Here is a 14980-nt window from a genome sequence, read left to right as displayed (position 1 = left end):
TCTTCGTTCTTCTTGTTTTGGAAATCTTCTAATTGGATTATTCTTGAAATTGATATCTTGACCTTGGTCCTCTTGAAGTAATTAGGCTTCCTTCCTATTGATCTTGAATTTGTAGACATTCGTCATGTTGGATTCTTCTTGTTGATCTTGTATTTTCGAAGGAAATTCAAGATTCTGATCATCTTCTCCATTTGCAAAATTGTTCATCTTCCTTGCTCTTTGAATTCTTCACGATGGGAACATTGTTCTTGAACTCCATCTTGTTCTTGAACTCGAACTTGTCTTGAATCTTCTAAGTCTCCTTCTTGAACGTAATGACCTCTGTCTTGTCAAGGAATTCTCCATGATGTGATTGTGTTGTTGAATCCTTCTGTATTCCTCATCCACATCCTTGTATCATATTGCAAAAGGAAGGAAAACATTTCAAATCAAAAACATAAATACAAATTCAAAAGACTCAAGATATTTCCCATAACAAATGCTTTTCATTGATTTGATCTTGAAGAGAATTTAGATTATGGATTTAAGTTTGGTCCCTGATTTTAATCTTTGGAGATCTTGAACATTCTAGCTTGGAAGTCATTTGTGCAATTCTTAATACAAAATCTGGGAATGACCATTTTTACACTTGAATTTTGATTCTTTCACGAAAAAAATCAGGTCAATCTGCCTTGCTCGGGTATAATTCACTCTTGATCTGATTGCAGATCGCATAGTTTCACACCTTAAATCTGGGAATTCACCTCCGTTTGAGTAGATCCAATATCTTTTGTTGGGTTTCACCTTTCAAGTTTGACCTAATTTATTCTTGCAATTCTGAAACTAGGATCTGTGATTATTCAATTTCAGACTTTGATTGTACAATTTTGATCTTGAAGTCACATTCAAGATTACTATTTTTTTTTCCTCTTCACAAATTTGCCCATGTCTGCTCTAGTTCACACCTCTAAGCAGATTTCCGTGTTTGCCTTGTTCAGATTTGGACTTCAAATGGTAAACTTCTGGATCGCTCTCCATTAATCAGACCCAAGCCAGTACCTTCAATGACTCGATATATAAAATTTGTAAGTCCCCTTGTGCTCTGCTTTGAAGAGAATTGAATTTCTGAGATGGATGGTTATTACTTTTCATATTATCGACTTGTGAATCCTTTACTGATCTGTGATGATTCTGACTTTGATTGTACAATTCTGATCTTGAAGTCACATTCAAGATTAGTATTTTATTTTCTCTTCACAAATTTTCCCAGGTCTTCTCTAGTTCACACCTCTAAGCAGATTTCTGTGGTTGCCTTGTTCAGATCTGCACTTCAAATGGAAAACTTCTGGATCACCCTCCATTAATCAGACCTGAGCCGGTACCTTCAATCACTCGATATATCAAATTTGCAAGTCCCCTAGTGCTCTGCTTTGAAGAATCAAATTTCTGAGATGGATGATTATTGCTTTCATATTATAGACTGGTCAATCCTTTACTAAGGGAGTCAGCTCATGTTTTTCCCGTTTTTGTGTTTTTTATTTTATTTTTTCTAAAAGACAATAAAACTCATATTTCTTCCCTTTCACAAGTGATTTGTCAAAAAAGAAAAATTTAATCACCATCTTTACATGATATGCAAAAAAACAATAAAGCTTCTGTTTTTCATCTTTAGGCAATTTGCAAGGTATAGGAACACTCAACTCTAATTGGTGAAGATTTGGTCTGCATAGGGACAAATTTATCCCAACATCTGTCCATACTTTCGATGCAACCCAACATAGCTAATTTGATTTGAGAGCCTTGAGTGGAAAATCAGACTTCGGGATTTAATTTTTGTTCCCAACATTTGATGCAACCCCATAAGTAATTTGATTAGTGAGCCTTGAGTGGAAAACCAAACCTCATAGGGACAAAATTGATTTTCAACTAACTTGCAACCACTTAGCATTCTTAATGATTTCCTTGATATCATGACTTACTTTTTTGCATTTTGACATGATCAACCTCAAAGCCCTAAGACCTATTTACATTTGAAATTTGAAGACTTGGCATACCTCAAGGATGGAATTCAAGCCTTGATTTGGGGCCTGTTGTAAGGTCTTTGTTGTCTGCAATTTTGAATTTGCTAAATTAGGGCAATATTACAAAATTTTCCATAGTTTAAACTCTCTAAGGCGTTTTCTTGATTGTTTGGTTTGTTTTTGGTTTTATTTTTTACTTAGGTTTGTTGCATTTCAGATTCTACTAAACCAAAAGCTATATTTCAAGAATAATAAGAAATTAAAGTCTGAATGCGAATATTCATTTCTTGTTTAAAATCTTGCGATGTGGAAACATAAGTCCACTTTGGCCTCTTAAGTCATGTCAAGTGTGCTTCTTGTTAGTCATTACATAGCATCTTGGAAACAGTTTTCACACAATCGCACCATTGCAAATATGGGCCCCCTCTTTTTACTTTGGCAGTAGGAATAGTGGTCTTAGGTGGTCTTGGTAGAAATTTTCAAGTCTCCAATTCTTAGAGATGAATTTAAGCAACTTTGGCTCATTGGATAGTCAAGTCAACCAAGGATGTGAGTGACAGTGAAATCAATGAATTCCCTTTAAAAATCCTTGTCCCAATAACAAATTTATCTTAGAAAGTCAAGAATGATTGAGGCGTGTTGATTCCTAGAATTTGGCCAAGTCTGAAATTGTTTAGAATCCTCCCAAATTCTAAACCTTTATTATAGCTCCTATCAACCGAAAACCACTCTCAAACATCTAGCTAGTATTTACACAAAAAATCACTTAAAGTATAAGAAAGGAAATTCTTATAATGTCATATTTTATATAAATTATTTTGCGCTCCAAGCTAAGGATTGAATATCACATAATACAGAGCAAGCAAAAAATGCCAATCTCAATAAAGGGCAGAAAGTGCCCCTTGCCAAGATTCATAATCTTGACGTGCCAAATTTCCACCCTCTTCCTAGGCTCAAATATCATAAGTTCCAGATCCCCCTGCCCTTCCCCTAATCCTAACATTCAAAAATCTCCACCCAAAAAAAGAGCAATCCAAGACAAAATCTCAACTCAAAATCAATGTGCATGTTCAAAATTGTGGATGAAAGATAGAAATCAACCAAAATCTTGGAGATAGATGACCAAAATTTGAAGCTAAAAGAGGTTAAAACATCAGATGTTAATAAATGTTGATCAAATAAGGCTACAAATCAGATTGAAACCCATGAATGAGCCTTGAAATGTGAAGTTGAAAATTGACAAGACTTTATCCATTAAAAAAAGAAATCTTGACATCTACATAATTCCACCCCTTGCAAAATCTAGTCATTTCAAAATGTCCACCCAGCATAGAGCCAGCCCAACATGAAACCTTGACTCCAAGTTGATGAGGAATGACAAAAATTGTGGATGAAAGGGAGGTAAGTAATCAAAAATTGAAAAGAAAATCAGATTGCATAACATGAATAAGGCAAAGAAAAGGAGAAATCTTGAGATTTCAATATTTGCGCCCCTTGCAAAATCCTGAGATCTCAAAATTTCCGTCCAAGTTTAGAAACAGCCAAAGATGAGATCTGAATGCCAAGTTGATAAGGAATGATTGAATTGTAGGTGAAAAGATCAAATCGACTTAAATCTTGGAGTAAAATGATGATAAGTGAAAATGAAAATGGATTGAAATCGCGTGTTAGTAAACTTTCACTCAATTGGAAATGCAAAGCAGATCAAAAATCATGAAGAGTGAGTCTTGAAAACAATCTTGAAACATGAATGAAACTTGAATTAACAAAAATGAAAATGCAAAAGAGGGAAAATCTCGACATCTCCATATTTCCACCCCTTGATAATCTCGATAATTCGAAATCTCCACCCAAGTCTAGGAGGGATTCAAGGCAAAGTTGCAACTTCAAATCAATGGGAATGATAAAAAATTATCAGAACAAAGGACAAGAGATTGGATATTTTTATGATGAATTGATAAAGTTTTGGTGGAATTTTCACAATCTCAAGAATCTCAATATTCCACCACCTCTCATATTGCCAAATCTCAACAATCCTAAAAACCTACCCTAGCATAAAGGTTACTCAATGAAGGATGCCAGTTTGAGTTGATCAAAATGATGAAAAATGGAAGTTGAGGCAAAAACGATGAATATTAGAGGGAGAAATCTCAATGTCTCTGTATTACAGCCCAAGTTGATAGAGGCTTGAAAACAAATGAAATGATGGTGAACGAATATCAGATGAATGAGTGATTGAGATCAGATCATATTAATAGGTGCTTGAAATAAGAATTGAAACCTTGACTCTATTGTCCCCATATCATTTCATTTTCACCACAAGCAGATCCAAATTGCAATAAAGAGGCAGCAATTTCAATACTGGGAGATCAATATTGAGAAGGTTTTGGAGGGTGAAAACCTCTGATTTTACAAGCAATCAGAATTGGAAGGTGTTAAAAAGAAAAAATCTAGGTAATACAAGGAAAATAATCAGAATTTGAAGAAAATTCACATTGAAGTTAGGAACTAGGCACCCAAATTTTAGACATCAGCCAGCAAGGTATCTCTTTATGTGATTTGGTGATGGAAAATTTGGCCTTGAACCAAAGAAAAATCATAATAAAAGTGCATTTTTCCTCCTTATTTTGATGAGAATTCTTGATCAGATTGGTTCAGTCAAGGAAAATGTTAAGGAATAAGATCAGAGGTAGAATTTGATTCTTTAACTTATGTTCAGATCTGTCTACTCTTATGTTGATACTTATCACAGCGACGATATAACTAGATCAATCAAGAACTGAATGTTGATATCTTACATGTATTTAAATTCTCTAATGAATAATCCTGATGCTTTCTTCTTTGATTGCAGGTAGATATATCTGAATGCAGATCGTTGGTAATAGCATGTGTTGTTGAATGTGTTGCCAAGCGACCATGGCATTTCAATTATCTAAGAATTGGAATGGTTGTGTTTTGTGTAGGGATGTGACCCTACTTGCCCTTTGAGCCTCTAGGGTCATGTCTCTACATGAGACAACCCATAACCACCATTAGTTATGATTCACTATTATTAATCACACCCCGTGATAATGCATTTGAGGAGCCGAATCATAATTGGCGCCTGATATTTCATTACACTTAACCTCAGTCTGTGATGTGGTACAATAATAACATAATGACTCACGATAATTCAGAATTGGTGAGTAACAGAATCACCTCCATGATTCACATAGACTGTGATGTTATCACAGTAGGATCGCTGCATTATAATAGAGATTGAACCAGATCGAATTATTTGTACAGTCAACTATGAGACTTTCTGTGTGTGTGTGTGTGTGTGCACGTGCGTGTGTCTATATACATGTATGTATGTATGTGAATTTCCCTCTGAGCAACAATCAGATATTAGATATCTGACATATGCTACAAATTCAACAGAAAAGATTGATCTAGATGCAATTTCACATCATATAAGCTTTCAGGTCTCCTTAAATATCATTTATACTTATCATTTTGTGAGCTTATTCAAATTTCCTTATTTTGCCAGGTAATTGTTGAAGAGGGAGAAGCTTGCAGGATAAAAAATGGTGGCATGGACAAGCTTAGGGCCTTCAAGCAAGAATTCACAAATGGACAGCCTTACATCATAGAAGATAGGGCTCAAAACTTCCAACAAGGTGGTTCAAGGTCAGAACGTCAATGTGGAATTCTACAAACAAATTTGGGTACAAGAACAACCAGAAAAGTTTACAAGTAGATTAAATTATCAAAACATGAATTTCCTTCCACAATCCGTATTCACTTTTAAAGATCCACCTACATGAAAGACTTCATCACTCCAAGAAAATCAAAATTTTCAAAACAAATAAGTGCAATGAGAAGATTCCCAAGAGGTGGCAAAATTTAAGAAGATGAAGCAATTTGAGAATGCAAATCACAATTGAAAGCTTGATAATGTTGAGTATCAAGAGATGCTTTCTCAGCGCCAAAGAATTGATCCAATCTATGAGATAAGCATGTTGAGGTGGTGCCCACTCACCTTCAACCAATCAGAAGGTTCACGAGTTCAAGCACATTTGATCAGATTATACAAATCGTACATGTGGAAGGCCTCTAGTGCCTTTACCTTGCCTATTTTTCAATTGGCTCTTTATAGCTTTGTAATTTTCTCATTAGCCCCACAAGGTGGTGCCTTCATATAATTAGATGAGCATTTGATGATTGCGGCAGTTAGATAAATTAGGGCAGTGTTGGCATAATCTTGGCCCTCAAAAATGGATCTTGGCTTTTTATTGTATCGAACAACTATAAAAGGTCAAGGCCTTGTCATTAGTAACTCATTGGAGAGCAGATTAAGATTAGACTAGATTAGCTAAGGGAAAGGCTTGTTGAAATTGTTGTCATAATGCTATCAAAGTAATTGTTGATTCATTGTTGGTTTTCATGGTGGATTACTTGTGTTGCTTTGGAGTATTGCATGGTTTCTTCACTTTCTCATTTAGATTAGAATTTTATTCCATGTTGATTAAAAATAGTGTTTACTTGAATGGGAGATATCTTTTGTGAACTCGTTTAGACCACACCATTGGATGCATGTTTGATTGTAAGTTTGCCTTGCGTGGCTAAATGGCATATTTATGAATTTAGCTTTGATTATTGCTTGCACATTGATAAGCATCGATGGATGGTGTTAAAGGAATGGTGGTATTTTGACCATCTTGCATTTACCTTAGAAGATCACACAACCTTGTTTGATGTCAATGGCTAAACTAAGTCTGGTAGACTCGCAAAGGCATCCACAGTTTCTTGCGTTCAGGAGTAGAATAGCTTTCTAAACCTCTCTCTTGTAGTTTAGATGGTTGGAAGAAGTTGAAGTCAACTTAAGATCCATTCATCAGACAGCGTAAGTCCCTTTGTGATGACCAGAATATAACATCATAAAACTAAGTGAAAGTCCACAATAAGAAGGAACCTTAAGGTTTTCTAATTTGGTCACACAATCTAGACATATTGTATAGCATATGAGCATCCTTGTTCAATAGAGAGTTCGAGTTTTGGTGTTTTGTCGGGAATACTAAATATTTGATTTTGTTTATTGCAGTGGAACAAAACTCACATCAATAAGATCTTTCCTACATCCTTGAGGAACTTGACCTCTGCTATTGGCATTTCCTAAAAATAGAAATTTCTAAAACTATATATTTCTCAAGTTGACCCATTGGTACTAATAATGACACTTCTTAAAAAATAGAAAAAAGCAAGAAAAGAGCAACTTCTAAAAAATATAAAGTTTTTCAAAATCAACCCAGAAAGTTACATTCTTCTCCACTAACCTATCTGAGCACATTTGTAGCAACAAAATATCCTTCCAGCCATTCTAGTACCCACCTGAAGACCAACACTAGATGTTGAACTGTGAGGGTGACATATTCACCCTTCCCTGATGACACCTCTAAATCTGATGAAAATCCCCAAAACTCAATACTTTGCACAAGTAAGAGACCGGGCACTTAACTGAAACACCTAAGCAAACCACTAAACCACTAAGCAAAAAGGTTGGATCCCCATCTGCAACGGAGCATGTGTGTTCTCAACACAACAAGCACACTGTCCACTATTTAACAATTTATTTAATATATAATAGATTATAATATTTTATATTGTAACGTTTTTAAAGTATTTTTTTATTACTGATTTTGAATGATATTTTATTCAATTCTACATTATTACTAATTTTCTAAAACTATATACTCAATATTATTATTTATAAAATGAAATGTAGATTTTATATTTATTATCAGTCTAAGGTTGCACAGAGACAGTGGTACTTGGAGACTTCGAAGAGTGGTACAAGTACTAGTACAGCTGTTTTTTCAAGAGTCGGGGGTACTTGGAGACACCACTATTTGTTTCAATATAATGTAATAACTTATAGGATGGTAACTATAATTCAATGATACTTGGGGACTGTACACCAAAATCCCCTACCAACACTAAAACCCCCACTCATTCCTGCTGTAACAATTGCTCTTAAATTCACAAACCTCAAAATGGTGCCCAAAGTTATTAGATCTTTCACCACTAAACCAGCAAAGTCTCTGGTACAGGAGATGCATCCTAGGGGGCTGGGGACGTATCTCCATGCACCATGATTATCTCATTATTATATATAAAATTTTAAATGTATGTATTATTGTATAATTAATGAGTATGTCTGTAGAATTTTGCATGTGTGTGCACTAGTAACCAAGGGGGGAAAAGTGATACCCCTACAACTGAACCACCCACCTGAATCAGCAACCAAGGGGGGAAAAAGCGATACCCCTATACCTGAACCACCCACCTGAATCAGCAACTTACATTATAGACAGAGAACGAATTTGAATTGCCATCTCCAACCACTAAAATGACCTCTTTTGTGAAGGAGTTCTGTAAACACTTGAAATATAGGGACTCTTAAAACTCATAGAAGCAACAAAGAGGACATATCTCTCTTACCATAAAAGTCCATATACACATAGTTTAAAATTTCAGTTCGGTAATATCTCAGCCTGCCCAAAAATTTTGAAAATATCGGAATCAGCAAAAAACTGGCAAGAAAACGGCACTTTAATTGAACATTTTAAAATATACAATTTCTTAAAATATTCTTAAAAACACTTACATACACCAAATTTGTAGAAGCGTCTAAATTCACAATATTTTAATATAATATACAACCACCACTTATAATTAGAAAGCGTTTAAATTTACAAAAAATCAAATTTAATATTTTATAAATTTATAAGATACTGTTATAAATCTATTAATACATATTATAAATCTACTAAAATCTATTAAAATGTATTATAAATATTAAATCTATTAATTATAAGTCTGTTAAATAAATAAAATAAAACAGCATTTGTAATTTAATATTATAGTACTTTACAAACACTATTTTGAATTACAACAAATTGCTAAATTAGTAAATAGTATTACAATAAAATTACAATAGTAATTGTTAAATTACATATAAATGGGAGTTGAATGCTTTATAAGTCTAATACAATCAAAGCGCCTAAGTCTAATATAGTCAGAGTGCCTATGTCGAATGCTATGTCCTGTACCTGCAGACCAATGGGAGTCAAATGCACTTGAAGGTTTTCGATGGAGTCAAATGGGAGTCAGTCATGATAAAATGTCCTCCGCCTGCAAAGACTTCTCAACGTTTTTTCACATCGGTTTTTGGCATTTAGTGCGATATATTCATGAATATCTGCCACGATTTTTTTCCATATATTGCTGCCGGTTTTTGGCATGATAAAATCAGCTGACACTTTGACTTGCAAAAAATATTGCGATATTGGTGATATATCGCCGAAATTTTGAACTATGCATATACATATTAGAAGATCCTTTGCAATTAAGTGGATACAAGGATATTATTTCATATTAGGGTAAGAGACCAAATAAATACAGAGACCAAAACCCATATGTACAAGAAGTTCACAGACTTGAAGTCAACAAAAACCAGGGAAAAACTCAGCAACTTTAAAAAATACTTAAATAATATATTCAAAACTCAAAAAAAGACTTCCAGATTCACAAGTTTCTCCTAAAACTTGCTAAGTACATGCCACAATTTGGCACTACAACTTGCCAAACTCATCCCCAACAGCTCAGGAGTTAAACCTGTAAAAATAAGCACGTCAGAAAAAAACTACAAGTACTTGGCAACTTGCTAGTACTTGGAGAGTTTGCAGTATAATATACAAGGACCAAAACAAAGTCCTAGTCCCCTATACTGGAGTTTCCTGGAGACTATCATATACTATGATGATGTTGAAGATAAAGATGCTTTAAGCCTTTAAGGTACAACTAGATATAAAGTTCCTTACACCAAGTTGTAATACTATGTATTTTACTAGTGCAAATTGACATTTATTATAATGATCATCCAATTTTTTTAAATCCCCTATTTTTGGTCTTTATAGTTGTGCATAATGTGTCAGTTCTTTTAATTCTCATTGAAATCTGTAAATTAACTCAATAGAAATTGAACATTGTATTTAATTGTGGGGCAAGCTGTTATATGCAAGAGCCACATGCAGAGAAACAGAGAACTATGATATTGAGAGGGTACCAATCTAGGAAGGGTGCAAGAGGCAAATGCAGAGAAAGAAAGAAATATGATATTGAGAGGGTACCAATCTAGCATAAGTTATCCTTCATCATACAAATCATGATTCTCCAGTTTCACAATATGATTTTGAATTGGAACAAGCCCATCTAAATACATATCTCAATATTAAACTCTAATCCTAATATTAAAATGGGTTAGGTAAAAACCTGCAATTTACACAGTTCCCATGGTTACTATAAGCCAGCAACTCAGGAGGCTAGAACTCAAACTTTACACATGCTAACAAATTTTACAATTATCTCTAATAGTTTGATTGCCCTTCAATACTATGCCCCAGTTTATTGTAGTATATGAATTCTGAAAATGATCTGCAGTTCCTCAAGTTGCATCAAATATCTGGATCAGAAAACTCCTTTAACATGGTCAAAATTTCTAATCCTCCTCCCTAAATAAGGTTCACATGCAGACATCTCTAACTTTCATGTTGTCAAAGACCTTATATATCTCAGAAAAAAATACAAAAACTTTTAACCTCAGAAGACACTAGATAATTAGGCATTAGATATTCTTCTGTTTCAAACTCCTGCTAATAAAATTTCAAACTCATTAATCAGAAGGAAGTTAACACTGTGATTAAACTGGAAGTTGGCTAGAACAGACTAGAAATTAGGTTTTTGGGGATTTCCAAATCACTATAACAATTGTTATTACTAAGACATTTTTTAAGATCCAAATTGGATAAATTGTTAAAAACGATATATAATTAAAAAACCAGATTCCTGCCACTGACTAAGCGAGGAGGGCTGCAAATCATGCAAAGGATTACAATACGAGTACATCCATTTCTACCCATATGCTTTGTCAAAATCAAGGTGGCAAAAGATGGATTATCATGCACAGCAGCAATAACATTTTTTGAGTTTTTTTAATTTTAGTCTAAGTGATACTAATTGGAGTTGAGGAGTGCAAACAGACATTAACATAACAAATACCTTGACTTCCTCGTAAAGTTTTTTCTCCCATGCATATATTTTGTCTAAAGTTGATAAATGGCTTCCAGAATTCATTCCATAGTCCTCGTCAAAAGCATCACCAGAGTCATCAACAAGTTCCTTTGGTTTTGAAGAATAGGACCTCTTTGATGATGAGGGTCCAGATGGCTTATTAGCTTGATGCCAATTGATTGCATTCAAAATCCTGGCAGAAAGCACTGCATTTATACATATGAGACATCAAAAAGCTGAAATAGAAATCATTATTTTATACAAATCATAAATTTCTCTCCATTTATACATATCACTAACTGGATATGCACCTTCATTCTGATGAGATAAGCATCTTATCAAACTAAAATTAAAGTAATTTCTTGGTGTAACAGAAAAATAAAAGGGACATCCAGAGAAAATTCCTACAATCAGTTTACATGTTTCTTAGTGGTAAACTAATGCATCCAGAATATTTTTGAGTTAGGAGTCAGCACACAGTTTAGAAGACCTGTCCATAGCAATATCAGTAAAATAAATAATCGTGTCCCTCATTTCAACTGCCAACAATCGCATTTCTTTATTCTTGTTAAGCATGACCCTGGAAAACTTAATCCCTAATACATGAATTGAACCATGAACATTACTACTTATATTAAAGCTACAACTGCTACCCAAATAGTATACTCGGCAGTAGCAAGATTTATTTACAGATAAGTGTTGGCAATGAAAAGCTACAAAGGAAGCATTACATACTTGTAGATACTTAACGAAACCTGGAAGAAAACATTTGGAGGTGTTGCTACAACACAATAAAACCATTACATTGAATGCTAATAAAAGGAAGTGGAAATAGCATACCCTTGAAGACAGAAAACCTTGGACGATAAGGGACTTTGTTTGTCTCAAGCATCTTTTCAAGTTCCTTGCCTGAGTCACGTGCCCTCTTAAACTCATTTTCAATTTCCACTAAAACTTCCATCATGTTCTTTTTTCCTTGTGTAACAAGAAGAGCAAAATCATTGTCTTCGTTATCAACTGTGTTCTCCAACACAGCCTTATCAACTGGCACATCTGCAGCTTCTCCCTCAGTTTTTTCTCCAATTTCCCCTTCTGTGCCTTTGGTAAGTTTTTTTTCTTCTATAGACTCATCTGGATTAGGATGGGACACAGAACGAGTACTATAATCCACCACATTGTCTGGTGACCTAACATCATAAGCTTTACCTTTTTCATGTACCTTTTCCTCCCATTGCACTTTTTTCTTTCCATCCTCTCCCTGATCCTCTTCTTCCAAATCAGGAATACCCTCTTCCTCCCTCACATGTTTTGAATCACGGCTGCTTCCTTCAGATGCTGGACTCAACCTGCTTCGGCCATAATAGGGATAATAAACACCTTCTGCTTCAAACGGAACAAATGGATTGAAAAATTCCCATGCATTGTTATTGGGAGGAGGGGGAGGTGGGGGAGGCTTATTTGAACTGTATGAAGGCCCTGGAGGAGTGTCTGCTGGAGAGTATGATCGATTTTGACCCATTGGGATGCCAAAAAATGTATCTATTCCGTACTGATTATCACTGGAATAAGAATTCCATGTAACTCTCTCAGGAGAACCTGGCCTTTCCTCGACTGTCCTGGCCGGTGTATTAACAGATCTCATATAGTGGAAATGAGTTGGACTTCCATACAATGGAGGGGATTCTGAATGCTCATGAAAAGGTGATGATGTTGGACTTTCTGCAGGCGATGACTCGGAAGGTGAATGCGAATGCGAATGAGAGTGAGAATGAGAATGATGTGAATGAGAATGTGAATCTGAGTGTAAATGCAAAGAAGAAGTAGTGGAAGACTTTTCAGGCACATGTTCTGGGGACTTTTTATCATGAGAGCTCACTGTCGGTGACGCCGGTGCTGGCAGAGATGTCAAAAGTGGCATCTCCCTCTCTGCAAAACTCCGAAGAGAAGTGCCAATATTATACAGAGCTTGAATATAGTCTACATGAGCTGCTGCTAACACATACCTCTGATCTACAGCCTGCTTAATGAACCGTTTCCTCTCCCTACACATCAACACAACTTCCTCGTTGTCTACCTTGGATGCAGAACAACCCATTTGCATCCCTTCTACTCAACCCCCAAACCCCAAAACCTCAATCAACAAAAGCCCTGGCTCTTTACACCCAAATCCTGTGCCCTTTCCGTTCAACAGATCAAAACATAAAATCACTGTACATTCCTCACATGTACATACGCCTAATAACTCAATCTCCAATGTATCCTGTCGCTTCGCAGTCAAAATTCAAAATGCACGTTCTATTTCGCTCTTCCCCACATGCAAACATCACACAGAGGCCATGCATATTCTGCGCAAATAAATTGATTCAACAAGCCTCTTCACGGCCAATTTCAAATAAATCTCTCTATTTCACTTCTCCCCAAATGTGTTCATCACAGAGAAATTATGTAATCCCTGCCTACACAACTACCCCCAAATAACCTAATCTTCAAACAAAACTTGTTTCTCCACATCTAAATTTAGAACAGCCCATCTGCTTCCCCTCGGCCCGGACGGATATATCACACAAGTTATATGCACGGTCCTGAAATGTGTATGCTCCCAAAATAAACTAACCTGCAACAAATCCTGTTTCTGCGCATTCAAATTCAGAACATGCTCACCGCTTCAATCCTCCCCAAGTAGGTAAGTCATACAAATGTTCTGTGTATACCACCCAGAGGCATACCCCAAACAAATTTAAACTACAACAAACCTTGTTCTTCCGTGCCTAAATTCAAACTATTCCCTCCCCACAAAGGGTATAAATCACACAAATGTTCTCCAAATGCTACCAATGTATGTCAAAAACCTATCCTTACACGCATCTTGTTTACCCCCACATCCAATTTCAAATACCCTCTCTTTCAACATGAACCCACTATATAACACCTCTCCTGCACACTGAACACTAGAGCCTCATGTCACAAAAATGTTCTGTAGATCCTCATATTGACAACAGTCATCCTCATGCACGCCACTTCATTACTTTTCAAACGGAGCCACCCTTCCCACTGAGAAAATCCTTCACCAGTTCAGTCCCAAAGTTTTCTGCAACAAAGCCCATCTGAAGTTTCATGATTTGAACAAGAAAAACCAAAATACAAATAAAAGAGACCAATATAATTGAGAGAATCATTACCTTACCATAACATGAATGAAAAACATGTTCTCCTACTTATCATGTTCTTCAGCTGTCACAGGGAATCCATGCAGCATGCAGAGGGTCCATTCATTTTCATGGCTGCTTCTTCCTGTACAGAAAAGGTTCCATTTTTTTAATAGTTTTCCAGAGCTTCATCCACAAACAAAAGAGAGAGAGGATACAGTCCGACCATGCTCAAAAAATAATATTTTTCAATAACAATAATAATAAATCAAATGTAGAATTAAAATAGAAATTGACATATATGTGCATACAGCATCTATATAGATCTGTAGTACCATGATCCAAACAAAAATACAACTCCGAATACTTGATAAAGCACTTGCTTTTCACCGATACGTAGGACCCATAAGAATGTCTACAGCCTTACCGTTTCACATTTTTTTCAACCTGAAAATTCATTCCCCCAGTCAATAATACTCTATGTGGTTGATAATTCTGAGTCACACTTGGTGGGCTACACCATTGGATTCAAAATGATTTTGGGCCATTGGAGGTGGTTTATATGTGAGCTGTGAAATCCAATTTGGTGAAGGGGCCAATTTATAAACAAATTTATTTCGAAGGCTTCATTATATTTATGTCTCATTAATACTCGAGAACAATCATGTTCGGATGGAAGATGTTCTACCTCAAGGTGCTCACTCTGAAGCAAACCGGAGAGTA

At 35.5% G+C, this 14980-nt stretch overlaps 1 protein-coding gene across 3 annotated transcripts in view; it reads right to left on the bottom strand.

Moving 5' to 3' along the window:
• The window catches only part of LOC149575470 (protein ALTERED PHOSPHATE STARVATION RESPONSE 1-like), a 57182-nt gene extending 42629 nt beyond the window's left edge, over window positions 1-14553 (bottom strand). Inside the window, exons 1-3 of one of the 3 annotated variants that reach the window (XM_089815216.1) lie at window positions 14296-14553; window positions 11952-14199; window positions 11100-11317 (exon numbers count right to left, since the gene is read on the bottom strand). In XM_089815216.1, the coding sequence (XP_089671342.1) occupies window positions 11100-11317; window positions 11952-13212 (1479 nt within the window). In that variant the 5' untranslated portion in view covers window positions 13213-14199; window positions 14296-14553. Of the gene's footprint in view, window positions 1-11099; window positions 11318-11951; window positions 14216-14290 lie in introns of all 3 variants that reach the window. The other 2 variants (XM_089815218.1, XM_089815217.1) reach the window with 2 other exon arrangements.
• Between the last annotated feature and the right edge of the window lie 427 nt (window positions 14554-14980).

This window comes from Cupressus sempervirens, chromosome 2 (genome assembly GCF_028749045.1).
Source record: "Cupressus sempervirens isolate cs-2001-9-10 chromosome 2, ASM2874904v1, whole genome shotgun sequence".
Taxonomy (NCBI): Eukaryota; Viridiplantae; Streptophyta; class Pinopsida; order Cupressales; family Cupressaceae; genus Cupressus; species Cupressus sempervirens.
This window is presented reverse-complemented; position numbering and strand designations above follow the sequence as displayed.